The sequence below is a fragment of the Camelus dromedarius genome, chromosome 21 (assembly GCF_036321535.1).
Source record: "Camelus dromedarius isolate mCamDro1 chromosome 21, mCamDro1.pat, whole genome shotgun sequence".
Taxonomy (NCBI): Eukaryota; Metazoa; Chordata; class Mammalia; order Artiodactyla; family Camelidae; genus Camelus; species Camelus dromedarius.
The window spans coordinates 34,226,404-34,249,350 of NC_087456.1; the positions used below are offsets into that span (position 1 = coordinate 34,226,404).

General features: G+C 42.1%; 1 protein-coding gene across 1 annotated transcript; it reads left to right on the forward strand.

Annotated features, from left to right (window-relative positions):
• Positions 1-141: 141 nt before the first annotated feature.
• On the forward strand, positions 142-19,755 carry F13B (coagulation factor XIII B chain). The gene is made up of 12 exons (XM_064477291.1): positions 142-408; positions 6,265-6,465; positions 8,283-8,468; positions 9,263-9,439; positions 9,803-9,979; positions 12,567-12,746; positions 12,835-13,020; positions 13,909-14,091; positions 15,478-15,678; positions 16,389-16,571; positions 18,222-18,435; positions 19,607-19,755. Exons 1-12 carry the CDS (start codon positions 345-347, stop codon positions 19,629-19,631), a joined length of 1,977 nt encoding a protein of 658 aa, XP_064333361.1. The 5' UTR covers positions 142-344; the 3' UTR covers positions 19,632-19,755.
• The last annotated feature ends 3,192 nt before the right edge of the window (positions 19,756-22,947 follow it).

Sequence of the window (22,947 nt, forward strand, 5' to 3'; positions counted from 1 at the left end):
CCACAAGTGAACTTTACTCTCTGACCTTACAGTAGGGAATTCAAGTGGAAAATGTGCCCTGTTTTTTATGCAGCCTGAGTTAATGATTTGTGCTGCTCTTACTGTCGCCCTCACTGCTTAGTGTGTTCTTTGTGGACGGTGGCATGAAAAGTAATGTCAGTTAACACAACTGTGTATTTTTAGTATTCTTCTAAACTATTTTAAATGAAATACAAGGCTTGTTACAAAGGGACTTAGATGTCGTAAATAATTAACTTTTTTTTTCAGGAGAAGTACTGTGTACTTAACAAGGGGTCCCTGGTGCTGTAGCACTGGTAACACCTTTATTAAGCACACCGCTGAAGATGGGATCAAAAGACTTGGCTGTTATTATCCTATTAATCATCTCAGGAGAACTCTATGCAGAAGGTAAAATGAACTTTTTAATATTCTTTATTGTCTAAAAATTATCAAGAGAAATTCTAACATTCATTTCTCTTGAGCATTTAATATAGTCTTTCATTTATGTATACCAATTTTATTAAGAACATATTTCTTATAAACATAATTTGTTGTAATATTTAGACAGGATTTTTTTCTTTGGGGAATATTACTGAACTATTTGCAGAGTAATATAACTTTGAAAACCAAAACAAGACAAAAAGAAAAATAAAACACCTTTTGCATGTCTAGTTCCGAGGGCATAGGAAACCAGGACCCAAATACTTTAAAGAATTTCCAGGCTACGAGCGCCAACACTTGGAATTTGTATGCTAGGCTTAATTCTAATTTCAGACTAGAACTCATCCCTAACAGCGCAAAGCTTGTACAGGGCCACTTCTGCGCTCCTGACGTGAGCTAACGCGGTAACTTCGGGAAAGAAGTGGCGGCAAAGCGCCAGCAATACTCTTGCCTCTTGACACCTTGGCTTTCGTCCGGATTTATTCTTCGGTTGGAGCCGTTAAGTAGTGTTGGTAGGAGGGCCGGAGGGTTGATTTCACCAACAAAGACACTTCTAAGAGTGGGAACGGGCTTTGTCAACACTCCTGTGGGAAAACGGGTAAATCAGGACCGTCCAGACAAGTGACACCCGTGGCCTCCCGCGCTGTGGAAGGCTTTGTGGGCCGACTGCCTAGTGCGTGGGATGGCTGTGTGAGCGAGGCCAGCTGGCGGTTACTTAGGAACAGTCAGTGGCGTTCTTGGCCTTCACGGATAAGAAACCAGGCAGGTCAGTGGGTGGCAGCAAAAGGCTCACCCCAAATAGGAAACCACAGCAATAAGGCTCTTTTAAAACACTTCAGGGAATCTGTTGAAATAAAATTCCTTACAAATTATAATCGTCTTTTAATTGAATAATTTACTATAAATTTTCTACCAAAAGAGGCCCTGAAATTGAAATTATGAAACTGAAATGAATAGCATTCATCTTAACTGATATATTTACTTCTACGATAAGAGAACTTTTGCACGAACAGTTTCTCTTGATTTTATTTTTCTGTTTAAATAGGGGGAAAGCAGATAATACAACTGTCTATTATCTATACCATGAAAACATTGCAATATTCTGGCTGATTTTCTAATTATTATGTGGATATGATATTAATGCTATATTCTTTACATTATATGTTATATTATTATACACATTAATATTATATTAAGAATGTATATAATATAAGGAATGTAATATATAATGTAAAGAATGTAATCTTCTTTCACACAAACAAAATGTGTCAGCTTCCTGAAGACAGGGACCACCATCTCTTATGCCCATGCTTTCCCCATCCCCATCGGGAAACTTAGGGGCCAGACTGAGTTAATTGTACTTCTCATTTCATACAATCATCACTGGCCTATGAAAGGTGTCACTTTTGCTTTTTTGATACATTTTCCCTCTTTATTCCAAACCCTGAATTCCATTTCTTGGAGAACCAATTTGGACCCACTATAATGTGTTTGATCTATCCTTAAATATGCAAATATCTTTGTAAACTATGTCTGCATTTTATATATTCTCATGAACAGAAGCTTGCCGTAGATTTTATCCCCTTACTGTTTCCATTTACTTTTATTATATAAACATATTTCCCTGCTGCTGAATCTAGTTTGTTGCTCTTGGTGTTATGTCGTATTGTAGTGTTTCATATATTTGCTTATCCACTCTCCTAACGGTGGACACAGAGTTCCCTCGAATTTCCTCCTAACTACGAGCAACTCAGAAATGAATTCTGTCCTGTCATCACCTTATTTCTCTGCGACACTTTTTCTGGCCAGTATCTACTCCTTTGTGGGACAATGGCTCAATTCTTTTTCTTGATTTCCTGATTTATATCAGATTAGCATTTTTCTCTGCCTTCTGCTTCTAAATAGTTGATTTGTGGGAGCTTTGCAGATTATACATTTTAACTTCCTGTCAGTTTTAGACATTGCAGTTTTTTTCTTCCAAACTGTGATGTGTGTGTTTTGTGAACAATACTTTTCATGGAAAGAAATCCTTAATTTTAATTTAATCAAATTCAACAATTTTGCCTTACAGTGTCTGTTCCCTGCCTCCCCCCATGCACGTCTGAATCAGACAGTGTGAATGGTGCCTTTGTAATTGTGCACATGGAGACCTTGGTGTCATAAACTTGGACTCTTCAAAGTTTATATTCTAGTGTGCCAATTTGCCTACAACCATTCTGCTACTTCCCACATTTAATGGGGCTGTTTGCATTAAGTAGCATGTTTCCATGCTTAGAGCTTCTGCTTATTTCTTCTTTATCTCACCAGCACCTTCCTGTGTCTAGTTAAGGATATTCACTATGCAAATTTGAAATCCTTGATCCTGTTTTATTACTTGTGCTCCATTGGGCATTGATTGTCCGTTTGGCTGACTTTCTTTTATTGTGGTTCAGCTCCTCCTGTTTCTCATTATGTTTTTCTCATAAATTCACCTTCCCCAAGACATATCTGCCACTTGGACAGGTAACGAGCCTTCCTGGGGCAGGACGTGCCCCTGGACAGAGAGTCTTTGAAGCCACCACCTAGGATTGGCCCTTGTTTGCTCCCCTCCCCCTTCTGTGTTCACCAGAGCACTGCTAGTTCTGAAGGGTCTTGGTTGTAAACTGTGGTGGTCTGGGTATGGAAAATGCTGAGAATCCTCAGGGTCGGGGGTGCCCCTGCACATGCTTATGATCTGCTCCGCCCCTCCATCAGATTCTGGAGGGTTCTGTTACCCATAACTCCTTGCCCACGTCCCCCAGCCCTGCGCTGGCACTGCTGTTATTTTTTGTCTCCTGGGTAGCAGGAAGGTTGACTGTGACCCCTAAGGCATTGCAGGCAGGGGAGTCCCCGCTGCCCAGCCCTTCTTCCCCACACCTCTGTGCCCTCCCAGCCCAGCCCTGAGGGACTGCTCCAGGGTTTGTTTAAGTGTTTTTATGATTTTAAGGTCTCCATCGTTAAGGATGGATTTTTTTTTTAAAATAAATGTCTTATTTGGAGTATAATGTACACAGAAAAGTGCAAAAATATTGCAAAAATCATAAGATCCCCTTCTATAAGTGGTTATGAAATCTTCCCGCACCCAGATCAATATATAGAACATCAATTAGCCAGAACCCGGAGCCTCTTAAATTCTCCTCTAAGGATAATGCCCAAGTCGCCATCCTGACTTCTCTGATCACGGACGACTTGGCCGCGGGGTGATGTGCCTACGGTTAGGTGGAAGGAAGCTTCCAAAGGGATGCTCTCAGGACTCAGGGCTGACGGGTCTTCCAGAACAGGGGCGGTGCTGCCAAAGCCCAGCTCCCCAGATAGCAGGGGGAAGCCTGCCCCTCACCCCCTGAGCCGGAACACATTCCCAGAAAGAGGGCAGGAGCCTCAGGAGAGCTGGGGACTGGCCTGGGCCGACGCCCTCCCTGTGGCATCCTCCTCTTCATCCTGGCCAAAGGGCAGAGGACGGGAGGAGGGCCGTCTACAGGGGACGCAGGCTCTGCAGACCACATGCCCGCAGCATGGGCGGGGATGAGCGCCAAGGGTGGGGGTCAGGGGCTCCCCTCTGCCCACCTCCTGAGGCTGGGTGCGGGGTGCTGGCCTGAGGAACAGGCGACCTGCCCCCGCCTGGCCTGACTGCCGCCTCCAGAATCTACAGTCCTCGGCCTTTGGCCTCGATTCTGGTCCTTGCCTCTCAGGTCACCGAGGGCGCGTGGAGCCCAGGCCGCTGCCAGCCCAGCCCCTCCTGAGAAGCCAACCAAAGGCAAATAAAGTTATTGCATGTTTGAGTGGAGAGAAGAAAAAAGAAATGATTCAGCAGAGTTTCGCAGCGGGTCTGCCGTGCCGCGCAGGAGGGGTTCCGTTAGGTCAGCGTCCTCTCGGAAAGTCCTGCCCACAGCCCTGGGCACCGGGTCTTCCTCCCAGAGCCCCCCCCGCCCGCCCCCGCCCACTGGGTCCTGCGTCTGCGCGGAGACGGCTGCAGGTGCACAGCCTGCCCAACAGCGTCAGGCCCTATGGTCCACCGCCGACCAGCGGCAGCCTTGGCTCCATCACCCGCGGGCTGACTCTGGCTCCCGCCCGGCTCCGCTCGGCCGGCACAGCTCTCGGACCGCCCAGGGCATCACCAGAGGCCGTGCGGTACCAGCGACTGGCTGCTAGTGCTGCCCACATCCTCGCTGGAGCAGGCCTTGCTGATTCCTCCTCCCATGAACGGGTTTCATGTTGCTCTGTGGTGTGGCTGGAGCCTTGGGGCATCAGAAGGGACTTCTCCATGGTTCCGGGCCCCGGCGGTGCTTCTGAGCAGCTGTGGTCAGAAGCACTGTCATCTCTGCTGGCCTTGGAGCCAGTCCATCTCCTGCCCCATCCTGGGGCTCCTCCTTCAAACCACAGCCAAGGTCAGCCCAGCCGGAGCCACCGCACACCCAGCACCCCCAGCTGGGTGCCTGGAGATGGGGGTTGGGGGGGGTGAAACAGGTGAAGGGGGTCAAAAGGTACAAACTTCCACTTATAAGTAAGTCCTGGGTCTGTAATGCATAGCATGTTGACGATAGTTAATGATACTGTATCACATCGTTGAAAGTTGCAAAGAGAGTAGATTGTAAAAGTTCTCAGAATAAGAAAACAGAACTTGTAACTATATATAGTGATGAATGTCAACTAGACTTAATGGTGGTGATCGTTTCCAGTATATACAAATACTGAATCATTATGTCATATGCCTGAAATTAGTATAAAGGTCTATGTGAATTAGATCTCAATTTACAAATCACACACTTACTCATATGTGACTGGCTTCACTCAGTCGTGTGTCTGTGGGATCTGCCCTCAGCATCCACCATCCCTGTTGCTGTGCGGTATCTCCCATGTGCACAGTCTGAGGTGCGTTTATTTTCTGCTGTCACTTGGCTGCTGTGTCTGGCTGCACAGATCTGGTTTATGCATATTCTGCTTTGACAAAAACTGCCCAACTGTTTTCTCGTGAGATGTTGCACCAGTTCATACTGACTTGCAGTGGTCTGAGAGTTCCCTCTTCCCTGCGTGTTCACCAGCCACTGAGGGAGTCTCTGTTTTCCGTGTCAGTCATTTCAGTGGATGTGCGGACTATCTCACAGTCATTTAAACTTGCGTCTCTCTGGTGACTGGTCAGGCTGAGGCTTCCTTACTAGATTTCTCACCACTTCAATGTGAAGTTCTCCCTCAAGTCTTTTAATTATTTTTTAATTGGTTGTCCATCTTTTTCTTAAAAAGCAAAACAAAACAAAAGCCATTCATTTCAAAATCTGTAACTTCAAATATCTTAAGGAGAACCTCATCTATTCTAGAATTCTGTCCAATACTGGTGGCCACTAGTCACATGTGGCTCTTGAAATGCGGCTAGTCCAAATTGGGATGTGCTGTGTCAATGCACACTGGAGTTCAGACTTAGAAAGAAAAATACTTTTAATATATTGGGTCAAATAAAACCTGTTAGAAAAATTAACTTCAACTGTTCCCTTGATTCACGTGGCTTCTAGATATTTTAAAATTACGTACGTGGCTTGAGTTATATTTCTATTAGAAAGTGCTGTTTGACAAAATCAGGAAAAGCTTCTCTGAGGAAGCAGCCTGCCCAGACTTATTCTGACTGTTAAGTGTTGGGGTTGGTGGCAGATTAATTCTGATGGAAAAGGATTGTCACAAACATGCTTCAAATATTTAGGTAATAAAAATAAGTACTGAAGTACATGCAAACACATTGAATTTTCAAATGTATTGCAGCTTGATCACAAATTGTATGGTTTTAAATGACATTTACTTGACATTTACTCATTTCAGAGAAACCCTGTGGTTTTCCAAGTGTGGAAAATGGACGGATTGCCCAATATTACTATACTTTTGAAAGATACTACTTTCCGATGAGCGTAAATCAGAATTTGACCTTCTCCTGCTTGGCCGGTCACACAACTAAAACGGGGAAACGAGAGGCTCGCACCACGTGCACAGCGGCCGGCTGGTACCCAGAACCGCGGTGCTTCAGTAAGTCGAAGGGCTTGGCTAGTGTGCGAATGTGCAAACTGATCAGCTTGTAAAAACTGGGTCCAGTGAAATAAGGCAGGTGTTTAAACCTTCGGTGGATAAGAACAAAATCATTGGCCATAGTCTTCTTTACAAAATGAAAGCATATCCTGAAATTCTGTAAATCATGTCTTTCATTAAAATGTGATCTTTTCCATCTGTTTTTAATAATACCCTGTGAAAAGGATAAGGATAATTATTGAAATTGTTGTTATCACTTTGCAAGGAACAGCACTGAGTTACTTCAAGGAATGCAAACTTATACAGATAATTGTGCAAAAGCCAGAAAAATACTTTATATTGGCCTAAGGATGAACAAATTATTATTCTAATGTTGAATCATTCAAAGCATCACCTCTCCTTGGTATGCCAACTATCTCCTCTTCGAATACCCATTGAAAAATGTTTTTTTCCTGAATTTTGAGGTCACACTTGTGAAAAAGAAGCCTGATTAGTGCATCTCAATGTTTCACGTCAGGCAGTGCTGGAGTCAGACTGTCAGCTGGCTCCCATTGGGTCCAGTGGCCTCTCTCGATTGAAGGCTTCCCGAAGCCCTGTTTTGCAGAGGAAGGGGGGGGCTTTACTTGAGTCTGTTTCATTTAGAAGAGAAAGTGGATATGGTCAGTATGGCGGCTGATATGTCCAGTAAATGTGTCCATGGGGTAATTATCCATTCTATGACCTGAGGACAGACTATAAATGTGAGCATTGCACTTTTAGTGTGAGCATGGACCATAGATTAATGCTAGTAAATAAATCTCACTTATATCTAGAACATTAGGGTAAATTAAACACCCTAGGTTTATTGACTCTTCTAGATTGGAGGTGAGAGCAGTGAAGTAGGGGCCAAAGCAGGATGAGGCGGGTTTAGCACTGTAGTGTCATGGTCAAGACACACCCTCTGCGAATGGACTGCTGTCTGTGAATCCCCCTCCACGACTGGGAAGTGGCTGAAACATTCTGAACCAGAGTTTCTCAGCTATAAAATGGGAATCATGCTGCTTCAATGAGATAATCCTTATAAAGTGCTTGCCACACAGCAAGTACGACATCGATTTAAACAAACGTGAACCTTGGGCAAGTCTCTTTGCCTTTCTGGGTTGATTTGTTATGGGGTCCATGAATGAGGCTTAAAAAATGATTGAACTCCATACGATGCTAAGGTAAATGTGATATCCAACACATCACTGTTCCAAGTCTTCACTAAAATACTCTGGGCTCATATGCTTTGAGTGACACGTCTGTGATTCGGTCACAGTCTACATGGCCTGACTCTGTCTGAAGTCCTGCCACGCAGGTAGCCCATCAGATGCTGAAAAAAATGAATGAACACAGTTTTCACACTAAGTTGTCTGCAGAATGGTTTAAGGATCCACACAGTAGGTATATGTTCTTTAGTTACATGATGTTAAAAATTATCAAACACAGTGGACTCAAAAGTACCAAGAAAGTAAGTCCAAAAGAAATTCCTCTTATTTGCCATTAATGACAATTAGTTAGAGGAAGAGCTCTGGATATATTTTCTAAAATAGTTGAGGTAGGGGTAGGAATGACTCTGAGAGCTGAAGTTAGTACATACCAAGAATTTCGGTATCAAATTAAATCCACATTTAAAGAAATTTGATGCACAACATGCAGGGTATTTCCAAAATTAAACTAAATCAAGAACTTGTGGAGTGAACATTTTTTCCTCTCTCTCCTTAAAATTCCAAGAATAATGTTAAACGTTTGAGAAACTTCATTTCATCAATTTAGAAAAGAAATTTTTTTTCTCATAGAAAAATGCCCTAAGCCTGACTTGAGAAACGGCTACATCTTTGATACAAAATTATCTTACAACGTTCAAGAGAACATGCGCTACGGTTGTTCGTCAGGATATAAAACCACTGCAGGGCAGGATGAAGAAGTGGTTCAGTGCCTCCCTGATGGATGGTCCTCTCAGCCAGCCTGTAGGAAGGAACATGGTACGTGCTTAAGAGTCATCTCCTAAAACTGTAGATAAGGGCCTGTGAGTTTAGTGCTTTATTGTACTGGTAGGCATTTTTATTTAATATAATTGTTAATATAATTGTTCTGGATGCAGGAAGTTGTTATATTATTTCTCTCAAATGCGAAGTGTTTCCTTAATCCAAGGATTCCCAACTGCTACCACACCTACTCCAGGAGTTCCTACTTTCTACTGGTAAAAAAAGGAGTTGGAGTGGAATAAAAGGAAAGAGTCTTAATGAACATATTTTTTGCAACATACATAATTATTATTTCCTTCATTAGAGAAGAATTCAAAACAATGCACATTATTTTATACTATAAACCAATATCATATAAACTTAAAAATAATCCAATAATTTGTATATATATACACACATATATACAAATACATACATACATATATATATATATATGTATATATATATATATATACTTTGTTAACATGTTGTTAGTTGTTTAAATTATACAAATCCACAGATGGGATATCATCAAGAAACACTGCAAAAGCCTTCTGTTGAATTATGGCTTTTGGTCAAACACACGGGACTAGAATTGTAAGAACAGAAGACGGCTGGGGTTAGGACACAAGGTGCATGAGAAAAGGGAAGCGAGAAGCAGAGGGAAACTTTGACTGTTTTTCAATGTTGCCAAGAGTTGCTTCTGTCATATATTCTTAAGATTCAGGGAGAACACTTTTTGAGATTTCTTTTTAATTACTCTAGGTTTCATGATAAAGTTCATAAAACAAATGACTTTAATTTCTTTTTAGAAATGTGCTTGGCCCCTGAATTACATCATGGAAATTATTCCACAACACAGAAAACATTCAGAGTGAAGGACAAAGTACGATATGAATGTGCCCCCGGGTACCACACAGCTTCCGGGAAGAGGACGGAGGAGGTGGAATGTCACTCGTACGGGTGGGCTCTCCGCCCACGATGTGCCAGTAGGTTCTCACTTTGAACACAGCTGCTTTCACTCTGAAACTCCCTCTCGAACAGAAATGGGTACAAGTTGCCTGCTAATTATGTTCCTTCTTTTATACTTTGTTTCTGGTTTTAATGACGTTGATAGTAGGCTTTGATCATTTCAACGTCTCAAATAGGAAAAATTCTTTTTAGCTCAGATAATTTAAAATCAAAAAAGCTCAATGTTATTTAATAAATACATCAATTGACAAGCTTTTACTGTGAATAACAAAATATGGCAAATTTGCTGATTTCTAGTTCAGATGTGGCACATAAGTAGGAGGTGGATTTTGTTCCAGCAAAAATAACACTTCTTTGTATTTTTATTCTTTCATTTTTAGAATTAAAATGCTCTTCCTTAAGATTAATAGAAAATGGTTATTTTCATCCTGTAAAGCAAACCTATGAAGAAGGAGACGTAGTTCAGTTTTTCTGTCATAAAAATTATTATCTCAGTGGATCTGACCTAATTCAGTGCTATAACTTTGGTTGGTACCCAGAATCTCCTGTCTGTGAAGGTGAGTTTTAAAATTTAATACTCACACAAATACAATGTCATGTCTGAATCAGCTTTAATTTCTATGAAAAAAAAAAAGTCTCTGATGACATCTAATTCTTGTCCCAAGTGATATTTTTAAAAATAAGTACTGCCTTTTAGATCAGTGTTATTTTCTGCAATCTTAAACACATTTAATCTGAAGAAATCTTAAGTTTTATATTAGTTTGTAGAGTAGATATATGTTTTAAACATATTTTTAAAAATCTCATTATAAATTTCAAATCTCTTACTATAAAGAAAAACTTTTCTTATTATAATTGATCCAGTTGTCCCCAGTTAGCAGCTATATGAAGGTACTTTCTTATTATTTGGCCACATGTTTTCTGATGTGAAAATACTGTTTTTAAAACAGTGGGGGAAAGAGCAGAAAAAAGCAGCAGAATGTTTCCCAGAGTGAAAATGAACAATGAGGTCATCTAGTAAGAGCTGCCCTAAAATGGAATGTCTGTGGTTACGTTGCTGTCACTGGATGTGTTCAAGCAGGTGGTGTGATCACCCGTTAGGAGACAGCAATGCAGTCTCACGTGATCACACCTGCAGTGCTAAATGAAGGAGGTCCTGGTCCAGCAGGGGAAACAGAGAACAGAGTAACTGATACAGTGTGACAAGCGGTAGAATAAAGTCAGGTGTAAAGGATTTGAACCAACTTTAAAGCCTCCAATTGATACTGTACGGAACAGCGTGACAGAGGTGATGGATGGTGTTTGACCTGAGCCTTAAAGGATAAATGGGAGTTTGAGGATTGGGAGGGAAGGGGTAGGTGGAGGGCTTGGTCGCCTCCATTTTCTCTGTAATGTAGAAAATAGTGCCATTTTAACACGCAGGAGAAAGATGGGGAAGTAAAACTCGGAAGACAGTGGTGAGGATCTGAAACAGTTGCTGGAAGGTGTGGAAGAGGGGTGACCAAGAGCACATAATGGGATTGCCCAGAACTGCTGTTATTTCTAAATGCACTGAACAATGACTAATTTTTTGTTGTTAAAAATAGTCTTTTTAAAATTTCCAGTGGTCTAATAGTAGAAAGGAAGATTATTAGCAAATTGTCTGTAGCATATTATTCCAAAAATAAATGGCAGACATACTTCTCACCAATTCCACACTCCCCCAACCCAATTAGTCAGGTGCCAACGTTCCCGCTATGTTTTCTAGTCAATAGTCATTAGATGCAGACTAGGCAGTGTAGTGGTTCGAATAACACCTCCTGCCCTCCCAACACACCCCCACCTCCCCAAAGACACCCAAATCCTAACCCCTGGAACCAGCGAGTGTTACCTTATATGGCAAAAGGGACTTTGCAGACGTGGTGAATGTAAGGAATGGCGGTGGGAATAACATCTGGGATGACCTGTGTGGGCCCTAAAGGTAATCAAATGCATCATAAGTATGAGAGAGGAAGAGGGAGATCTAACCAGAGAAGGCTGAGTGTGAGATGTGACTATGGGAGAAGAGGTCGGAGTGGGAGAGCAGAACTGAAAAGCCCAGGCGAGCGGGCAGCCCCCCAGAAGCTTGAAGAGGCAAAGACGCAGCTTCTGTCCTAAAACCTCCCGAAGGAGTGCAGCTCTCCTGACTCTTCAGTTTCAGCCCAGTGAAACTGATCCTGGGCTTTGGCTCCCAGAGCTGTAAGAGAAGAGATTTGTGCTATTTTAAGGCACTACCTTGTGGTCATTTGTCACGGCAGCCATGGGAACTTAACATAGTCAGTATTTTAGAACAGTTAAGAGCAGGGGATTTTAATTCAGACACGGGTTCAGGAATAGATCCACCACTTACACATTATTCACTTACTTTGTAAGTTTTAGTTTCTCCATCAGATGGGAGATGTAATAGTCCCCACTTAGCAGTTATTTTAAGATTAAAGGAGGTAAAGAATGTAGAATGCTTGCTTCTTTTAGTTTTCTATTGGCACGTGAACCACACACTCAGCAGCTTAAAAACCACACACTGATGTTCTTTCACAGTTTCCGTGGGGTAGGGTTCCTGGTGTGGCTGAACCAGCTCCGTGTCTATGTCTAACCAAGCTGCAGTCAGGGTGTCAGGCAGGGCTGCGGTGTCATCTGAGGCTGGCATGGGGAAGAGTCTGCTTTCAAGTTCACTGAGGCTGCTGGCAGCTTTCAGGGCTTGGCAGGGTGCTGAGCAGAGCCTTGGTCTCTTCCTGGCTGCTCACTGGTGTGCCCCCTGCCCTGTGACCCTCGTCATTTGGAAGCTTACAAGGAGACAGCTTGCTTCCTTTCAAAATCTGCAGGGAGAGGGTCTCTGGGCAAGAATGGTCTTGCAATATTATGTTGCATCAGCACGTGTGTGTTATCACACATCCCACCCTCCAGGCTGTGTTCACTGGTTAGAAGCAGGTCCTACTTCCTGCTCTTGTTGGGGTGGGGGTGGGGGCTTGACTCAAGGAAGTGCAGGTCAGGATGTGGGGATCTAAGGGGTGACCCCAGTCTGTCTGCCACAATTCTTATGGTCCTTGGCACGACAGACAATTTATGAAATCTTAGGCTTTGTGCTCTGTAATTATATGACCAAATACCCCGACATTTTTCCGTAAGGAAGAAGAAGTCGGTGTCCCCCTCCGCCTCTGCCTGCGAACTCCAACGTTCAAACGCACTCAGCCACTTACCGTCACGGGGCAGCGGTGCGGCTGTCGTGTGAACTGCACTTCGAGATGCAGGGGCCAGAGGAGATGCGTTGTGAAAATGGAAAGTGGACAGAACCTCCAAAATGCGTTGGTCAGCAACACCTCAAATCAGCTTTCCCGAAAATGAAATCTGTGGGTGGAGCTAAACGGTCTCCTCTCTTTAACTTGTCCCTTTTCAGAGGCAGGCGAGCGGGTGGCCTGCGGCGAGCCACCCTTCGTTGAGAACGCGGCGGCGCAGCCCTCCTCCGGGGGCTTCCACAGCGGGGATAAGGTGACGTACGCGTGCGCACCAGGGTACCACCTCCGTGGACCCCCGGAGATAGCCTGTCGCGGTGGGCAGTGGACCGCGCCCCCCGCGTGCGCGGGTAGGTGGGCTGCAGCGGACGCTGAGCCTGCGGCGAGCGTGTCCGTCCCGAGGCGCTCGCAGCGCGCTTGCAGCGCCGGCCCGTTGCTCAGAGGCCTTTCAAGCCGGTGCCTTTGCACAGCACCAGCTCTGCTGCTTTTCATGAGTGCGTGGCGCCTCTGTAGATCATAATCCAAGGTAAAGAGGTGGGAAACTAAAGCAAGTTTTGAATGTCCTGATGGTGGTACTTTTGCGTCGGGCCATGCTTGGCCCTAATAAGCCCTTCTGAGCCATATACCTGGTCGTTCTGCTCCCCGAGGGGCACAGCCAGGCCACGGTACCGCTCCCGGCTGCTACCCTTCCTGTGAGCCTTCTCGTTTCTTGATCAGGTCCGGGAGGGACCTCCACAAACATGTTTACACAATAGAGAAAAGCTATTAAGCATGCTGGAGAAATGAGCAGAATGAGGGAAAGACTCTGAAGACAGAGAGAAAAACGGAAATTTTCATCCCTGGGTTGTCTGAGATCTGAGATGAAGAAGGATGAAAAGGGAAAAATCAAAATGGATAGTGACTAAGGATAGTTTTAGAACTGACCATAATCTTCAGGTTAAAGAACACTGTTTACCTTTCTGTACGTCCTAAGATTATCTATATTATGATTTCTTCATAAGCAAGAAAAGTGAAAAATATGCATACTTGTTCTTAGGCAAAACGTTTGCCATTTACTTTCACTTAGTAAATTTTAACAATACTTGAGCTGAACGTTTCTCTCATTTCTGGTGAATTTAGAAATCAGTTGTCCTAAATTACATAGTACAAATATTGAAGTGCTCTTGTATGGGTAACTGTATTATATCATGATGTCCTTGTAAGTCCACGTTAATTTTAAAATAACCTCTTTTTCTTAGAAAATACTGAGAATTGTAATGCTCCCCCTGTTGTAATAAACGGGGCTGTTGTTGGTGAAGCACTGACCAGCTACACAACAGGATCCTCGGTGGAATATAGATGCAATGAGTATTACCTGTTGAGGGGAGAAAAGGTATCTCACTGTGAACAAGGAAAATGGTCACCCCCACCTGTTTGCTTAGGTAAGACAGAGAACGCATAGAACCAAAAGATTTTTTCCCTGGCTTTATTGAGATACATTTGACATAACATTGTGTAAGTTTAAGGTGTACAATGTGATAATTTGATACACAAATATATTGCGGAATTATCACCACAATAAGATTAGTTTACGTATCCTTCACCGCATGTAATTTTCTTGGTTGTCGTGATGACAACATTTAAGCTTCTGGCCACTTTCAAGGGTACAAAACAATACTGCTGACTCTGGTCCTCATGCTGTAATCAGATCCCCGGAACTTATTCTGCTTGTAGAAGAACACACTGAATTTGTTTCACCCTTGTGTTTGTATTCTTTGTAATCTATTTAAAATTTTTTTTTCCTTCCAGTTTTATAGACATATAATTGACATACAGCATCTTTATACTTTTTGGGGGAGAGTGGTTAGATTTTATTAACAGATTTATTTTTTAAATGGAAGCACTGGGGATTGAACCCAGGACCTTGTGCCTGCTAGGCAAGCACTCTGCCACGGAGCTGTACCCTCCCCCTGTGTTTGTATCCTTATGTGATTTTCATATAATGTTTTATGCATGGAAAAAATGATTTTGTATAAATTTTTTTTCAAATATTGTCCCTTGTCAGTTCTGTAAGCAAAAAATCCCTAATATCTTAGCGTTTAGGAGTGTACTAGTTGTTGCCCCACTACTTTTTTAAAAAATTGTGGCAAAATAAGAACAATAAAACTTTACCAGTTTAACTGTCATTAAGTGTGCATTTCAGTGGCATTAAGTATTTTTATATTTTGGGGTCTGATTACATTGTGTTGCCTTTCTCCTAACTGAAATTTCCCCTTAGTGCAGTCCTCAGGGTCTCTCAGCTGTCCTCAGAATGCTGAGGAGCACTGACAAGAATAATCAGTCTACTGCTTTCCCCGGGAGAGCGTGGGGTTAGTAACTTTCTTTGCCACTGCTTCCTCGATTGAATGGTCACCTTTGTTTTCTCTTGTTGAGCAAATAAAAACATGTTTTATTCACTGATGTGTACCGAGTGGTAAGCGTTCCACAAATATTATACAACTAAATGCATTTTCTAGCTCAAGAGTTTTATTTTTTAGGAAGGAAATTATGATGAACCTAAGTGGTTGATGGTTCTAATTTTTTTTGTTTGTTTTTAACGTTTCAAATTAAGTGGTTTTAATTTATGATACAATGAAGAGAATATGAAACATAAATTCATTTGATAGCAATAAAGGATCTACTTTGTTATGTATGTGTGCAGAGAGCTTTAATGATGACAGATGGTCCATATAAAATACAGCTTTTGATGCTTATCACCATTTTTATTGTAACAATGTGTCACTTTCATATTTTTCCAGTGAGTTTTAAAAAGAGCCTTTGTTTTACAGAGCCGTGCACTGTGAATGTGGATGACATGCGCAGAAGTAACCTGGAGATGAAGTGGCAGTATGAAGGGAAGATCTTACACGGAGACTTGATCGATTTTGTGTGCAAGCAGGGATATGACTTGCCCCCACCAACTCCGCTCTCGGAGTTGTCTGTGCAGTGCGACAGAGGACGAGTGAAGTATCCCTTATGCGTTAGGAAAGGTAAACCAATAGCGCTTCCTGACAATGTCTCAGCCGATCAACATCACCGCTTGGGTTCAAGGCAGAAGTCAGTCATCTGCTGCCCGCCTTGTCTGTACAACTGGGAACCATCTGGTCCATTTCCAGTCAGCACATACACTTAAATAGGGTGGTTCTGCTGACACTCTTCAATTCTAGGAGTCAGTTTTATAAAGGGAGAAATCACGAGGCTTTGTAAATGTCGCCGGACTGTCACAGGACGGCTCGCCCTCCTGCGGGCAGTCAACACCCCTGTGAACCTCGCTCTCCGCGGGGTGTCCTGGGGAGCGGTCGCAGGGAGGGCTGGATGTAAGGGAGAGATTCTGTGTACTCCCTGGATGCGGGACGGTCACTTTTACCAAGAAAAAAGGGAAGAGAATACATACAGAAAGCATGGCTTCAAGAGGGGTCTTCCACACTTTCACTCTGGGCTGACGGAAACGGAAAGATGCAATCATGATTGTTAATACTTTGCTAGTTTTAAATGTGCATTTCATACGACAAGATTCGAATTGTCATCATAAATTTTATGGTATGAAGTTAGGGCAGAAATGCCCTCAATATTTAAAAGTCACTTGAGCGTTGTCTTAAAACCGCCCTTACCTGAAACACCTGCCCTTGTTTCTGCAGCAACTGTGGAAGCGCTGGGTGCCTGTCGTAGCGACTCATGACTTTAACGATTATTTTTGCAGAATCTGAAAGAACGTGTGCATCTCCCCCACTTATTAAGAATGGAGTCATCAAGGGGTCAACGGCGGGCACCTATGAAAACGGCTCCTCCGTGGAGTACAGGTGTTTCGAACACTATTTCCTGCAGGGGTCCCGGGAGGCCTACTGCTCCGAGGGCGCGTGGACGGCGCCGCCGCTGTGCTTAGGTACGTGCGCTCTCTGCTTAGCAAAACCGAACCGCGCCTTTCCCTTTCCCTTTCCGTTCTCTCTTGAGTTGCTGTAACACTAACATAATGCTCACTTGGGTGCATCTGTGTGGTTTTATTAGTGTGCCTGTTTAATGACTGGCTTCTCTTCTTTCCTGGAGACCACACATAACCAGAGCCCAGCTCGATCTAGTGCTTTCTGAGCACAAACCGCACAGCGGGCACTGGTTTGGTGGGGGCTTTGGATGAAGAAGCCGTTGGTGTGACTGGCGCGCCACGGAAAGCACGAGGACGGGGCGGGGCGGGGGCCGAGATGGGAAGGGCCTGTTTTCAGGTTTTCCAGTTCTCAGGAGAAGTGCTGGTCTGGTACAGGCTTCTCTGTCACAGCTGAGAGCAGAAGTTCTGTGGATCAGTTTGTAACTAGTTTTAATTTAAACTGCATGTTTTGTAGAACAGTGACCTTCTACATGACAGCACCGTTTGGCCTCATTTTCAAAACAATTTGGCTGCGACTATAAAGACCCTATTAGACTCTTTCTAGTAATCCCTGTCCACTCGTCCTCCATCTGGAGCACGTCCGGCGCAACGTCGGACACGTGGCATCTGTGAACGCTTGTCGGGAGTGACTGGGTAGAGTTCTGATGTGTCACGGTTACAGGTTTGATACGCTGTGTTAGCAAATCTGGACCTTTCATTGCTCTCAGAAGCCACGGCTTAGTGCTGGGGCACCCAGGAGGCAAATGAGAACACAAGTGGCCCCATTTTCTGAAATGATTTGATAGTTGACATTTTAAAAATACCTATATTTTTATCTTAAGAAAGCAAAAAAGTTTGTTGGATATCCTTATACTTAAGTTTTTATTTTGTTTCGTTTTAATGCACAAGGAGAAGGTCACAATAATACTGTCAAAGCTTAGAATTTAAAGCATCTCAGTCCAATCTTGATATTTCTTAATAATGGGGAATTTAAAAGAGAAGAAATTGTCAATTACTTTGGATACCCTTTATGCATCAGGTCATAAAGTCTGAGTCAGTGTTGAGTATGCAGCTTATTTCTGCATTTCCAAAAAAATACTATCTGTCCAATAATCAATGATTTGTCTCGTGGGTATTTTATTTGAACTTTCTGAAGAAGAAAAAGGAAAAAGAATGTGATTTCAGTGACTATGGGTAACTATCAGTATTCTTTAAAAAAAAAAAAAAACACCTGTTTTTGTTTTCTGTCTTTGAAAAACTCAGTAACTGACAGGACGTACCCTTTTTCCAAATTCAAGGCAACAGACATAAATGGCAGACTGTTTTCTGTGAACTTTGAACATATTTTCTTTTAAATTTTTATTTATTTATTTATTTATATTATTTATTTATGTTTTATTTTGGGGGGTGGGAATTAGGCTTATTTGTTTGTTTATTTAATGGAGGCACTGGGGATCCAACCCAGGACCTCGTGCATGCTAAGCACGTGCTCTGCCCCTGAGCTCTACCCTCCCGACCAGTGAGCATGTTTTCTGCCTTGAACATTAACCCTAACTAACTTCCCGGCAGCTCTCATGCCTGGGAGCTTTAAGGTCGTCATGAAGGTGACTCAGTGGCTCCTGTTAGTGCTGAGGTGCATCAGGATAGTTTTCTGCTCCTTTTTCTTTTTTTCAGAGCCTTGCACCTTATCTCTCATCACAATGGAAAATAATAATTTACTCCTGAAATGGAATTTTGACGATAGGCCTTATATTTTCCACGGCGAGTACGTTGAGTTTCTTTGTAAGAGAAATACTTTCATATCCGACTTCCCCAGCATGGGCTCTGAGCTCCGAGTGCAGTGTGACCGAGGGCAGTTAAAGTACCCGAGGTGCATTCAGAGAGAAAGGTAAGAGAGGCTCGTGCCTGCAGCTGGTTTGTTTTGTTTTGCTTTGCTTTCCTTGGTCAGACTTATTCATGAGATTTATTATGTTACACATTTCAGAAATATCACATTCTCCAGTACTTTTCCTTTATGGTCATTAAAAAGGAAAAAAATTATGTTTTGTTTAACTTTTTAAACCAAGTGAACTCCTAGAAGTATTAATTCAACAAGTTTTCTGTGTTGTCTAAAGTCAAGGCCCTGTTTGCTATTTGACATTTGTGACACTTTGGCAGTCGGGTAAATAAATCCATTTATATGAGCAATATTTAATGTGGAAAAACTAACCTATATGTGCTGAGATAAGAGAGAAGCACATTTTCTCCCACTTCCCAGTCGAGGTTCAGGAATACATAGCAGCGAACTGGAAACACCGCTGTAGAAACGTTCTTCTGAAGGAAGAGCATGTTAGTAACAATGATTAAAATTGTGGTACTTTGTTTCAGAAACACAATTCTATACAAGATTTTGGACTTTCCTTCTGAAGTGTTTCTGATGTACCAATTTAAAAAGTAGATTTTCTACTACTTGATCAATCGAAAATAACTCCTTTCCTTTTTAAGAAAAATATTAAAAGAATGCAGTGAAATAATGTCATTCATTTCATGGGATCATATTTTGATCCTTTTGAAGATACATTATAAAATGGAAATTACACTCTGTGTTCAACTAAAATATTTTTTAAATGATTTATGGCGAAGTGCATATGGTACTTTTCTAGTGGCTATCAACAATGAGCTTTATGAACTACATAAGGAGGTCAGCTTTTTAGATACTTTGAACACTAGAAAAACTTTATAAGACAAACACAGGTGGAAACTTTTATTTTTAATTGTGGTAAAAAGTGTGGTAGAAAAATTTATGTGTTATTTACATGTTTTAGTATATCCTGTCTTTCTCAATTCTTAGAGAAAAAGAAATAAGTAACTTAGACAAAAATTAAAATGTTATTGTAGTTAATGATAATGAGTTTTAAAAAGAAATTGGTGGTATAATTTTCTAAGGATGGTTACTTGCTTTTGTCAGTACTTCCTTAAAACAAGGACTAATTATCTGAAATGTTGAAGGGCTAAGATTGTAATAAATACTTGATCAAAAATGATGTTTATTTCAACTCCTCCCTTTCTTTCTTATCAAGGATGTTGTCTTATCAAGAACCCTAAAAGACATAAAAATGAATGGCAGAAAGAAGAATAGTATGTCAGCACATCACAAAATCCTTTATAAAACATAATTGTTAGAAGAAAAATGTTGAATTAAAAACCTCTAAGTTTTTGCTTGCTTGAAGAGTTGAATCTAACGTGTTTATGCTGAACATTTTCTTTATAAAGAAAAGGCGGAACATGTTGTTTCATTTTTGGTCTGGATAATTTGACATGCGACCTAATGTTTGTTACATGTCTTTGATCTATTAAAAAATCGACCTGCACATCAAAATATTTCTGGTTCCTAATGCACACTCACTGGACTATACTGTTGTCTTGAATATCTGTGCAAAAATTCACATTTGACCTTATTGTCTTCACTAATGTTAGCATTTTCTGCTACCTTCAACTTAATATTTATGTCAACACCAAAGAACCGAGCACACTTGGGCTGAGAAACTATACATTATGTTGGAGGACTTATTTTATTAAATTCAGAAGAGACTGCCCTTCAGACTTCCTAAGTGTAAAGAACTTTTGAAATCAACTGTTCTGTTAGTGCCGAGGCTAATAATCAAACTGTGAGTCAGCAAGCTGTCCTGAAATGAGATGCTTACAGGGGTTTTCACAAAGACACCGCTGACTGCAGTGAGGACAGACGGGGCCGAAGGAGCAAAGTGCAGGTTGGGGGAAAAAGCTTAGGGAAATCATCATCCAAGGACACTATGACAGCTTTCCCACTGCGGGGGGCGGGGGGCGGGGAGCAGGGCTGGTGCTAGGCAGCCTGGCGCAAGAGACACTTAGGATGTGAAATCGTCACAGATGATTAGATGGGGTGGGAGGTGAGGTGGAGGACTGAGGTTTCTGGCTTGACTAAGGGGATGGGATGCCCACTGAAGCGTGACAGGAGGAGCTGGGGGAAGACATGATGTGCGGGAGCGGGGGTTAGCACGAAGATGTTAGTTTCAGAAAGGTTCTGTTTAAGCTATTTGTGGGGTGGTCAAGTAAATGTTATGAAGCAAGCCGTTGACTCCTGCGGTCAGAGCTGTGGTCAACCACCCAGATTACCTTCACAAACAAGACGTAGCTCTCAGCTGCTGGGAGCTCTCCACGGTCAGCTCCGGAGGAGATGGCCTCATGGAAGAGAACCTTTTCTCCCAAGGTTATAACCTCTTCCCAGAGTGCCTGCACCAATGGCTGGTCAACAGGCGTTATAAAGACCCCACACTCCAACTCAGGACAGCCCCACTCCAGAGCTCCCCGGAGAGCTGGCTGATACCACTGGTTGAAACTTCATTGCAGCTCACCCTCTCTTACCTGCTTCCTTCCTCTCCCGTCCACAGGTGTGGATTCTAATAGTCCTCCCAGAAAACCTCCCTGGCTCTTAATTTCCATCGCAAAGCCTGTTTCCTGGGAACCCAACGTGTTGCTTTTTAGAGAACTTTATGTTGCAGGACAGTTTTTATCACGGTGACTATGAAAGCACACTTTGCTTAGGTGATGTGCCGTCCTTGTGGGACAGGGTTGCTGTGACAAAGATGAAAGGGTGGCTAACCCAGGGATGCCCCTAGGGCGTTCCAAAGCTCAGAGTGGCGCGGCCCGCTTCTGCACAGGGAAACTTTAATTTTTCAAAGGGACGTTAAGAATTCATAGACAGCTGTCTATTTCTTTGTAAAAAAAAAAAAAAAGGTCAAAACATTGGAGAACATCACACATTAAAACTGGATTCAGGGCAACTCAGCATGATTTCTTCGGAGGAAAAATGGAGAAAACGGGAAGAGTAAAAAGTCAAACATAAACTGGGAGGGTTGCCTAATACTTCTTCTAAAACGCAAATTGAAGACCAGTTATTAGACAACAGGCTGGTTTCAATCTGACAGAGATTTTAACTTGTTTTTATATACGTTCAAAAATAACTTGAGAGAAAAATAAGAATTCAGTTATGTATTTATTTAGCATCAAGTCATTTTTTTCTATAACCAGATATCATAAGAATTCCAAGTTTTAAACTGATTTTTTCCCAAATATAAGAGCTACTTGTCAGCATTGTAAACAGCTCAAACAATACAAATGTAAATAGAATAAAGAAAGAAAATTTTCTTTATTCTTCCCAACACGCTGGATCTATTTCCTCAGTTCAGAGATTAGCCCTGAAAATAATTTGCTCCATGTCTTTCAGATGTAAATATACCCACTTCAGTGTGTATTTATATACACACATGCATATTTTAATTTATATATATGAAGTGAGATATATAAATATTATATATCATAGTGTGTATATTGTTCTAAGACTTTTATTTTTACCTATCACCTACAGACCTGTCACCTTATCAGTTTATGTGGATCGATCTATTCTCTGATTGATGGACTTCGCAATCGTTTTATCTTCCTCACTTCCCTCCTTCCTTCCTCGCTCATAGGTTGTAAGTGGAAATCAAATAAAAATAATGTAAAGCTGAAATGAAATAGTAGAATCCTAAATATATTTAAAAGAACAAATGTAAACACCGAAAAAGATCTTAATATTCAATAAGCTTAGATTTTGGAGGAGAGGGAGGGGAGGAGAAGGAAGAAGTCGTGAGCTGATGATATTGTTTCCCAGGAGAGGAACAGACAGACGTTGCCCCAAAGTTGAGGTATTAGTAAAAGAATCTTATTATGCTAATATTATGCTAATAAAGATGACTTTTCTCTTACCTCTCAGGAAATTCCAAGGGTTTGGAGAGCTATGAGCCAGGAACTGTGGATAAAAACCAAAACAGAAAGACACAGAAAACAAACAGAAGAGGAAAGCGGGTGGGGAGGGATAAATCGGGAATTTGGGATTTGCAGATATTAACTACTAAATGTAAAATAATAAACAGCAGGGAACTATCATCAGCACCTTATAATAGCCTATAATGAAAGAGTATGAGAAGAAATACAGGTACGTACGTGTAACTGAGTCACTAAGCTGTACACCAGAAACTAACACAACATTGTAAGTAGGCTATACTTCAATTAAAAAAAAAAAACCACAAATATGTATTTCTCATACATTTTTGGTCATCTGAATGACCAAATGTGTATTTTTCCTGTGACTAACCCAAGCCCACTGTAGAACGCACACACCGAGTGAGCCCCAGCGTGAGCGTGGATGTTGTGCTGCCCTTGCCCCCACATGTAGCAAGTACCCCGTCTGGGCTGGGAAGTTGGTAGTGAGGGAGGCTGCGGGTGTGGTGGGAGGCAGGGACTACATGGAAACTCTCCGCACTTTCTGCTGTTTTGCTGTGAGCTGAAAACTGCTTTAGAACATGAAGTTTATCTTTTAAGTGAAAGTAATCCGTACGAT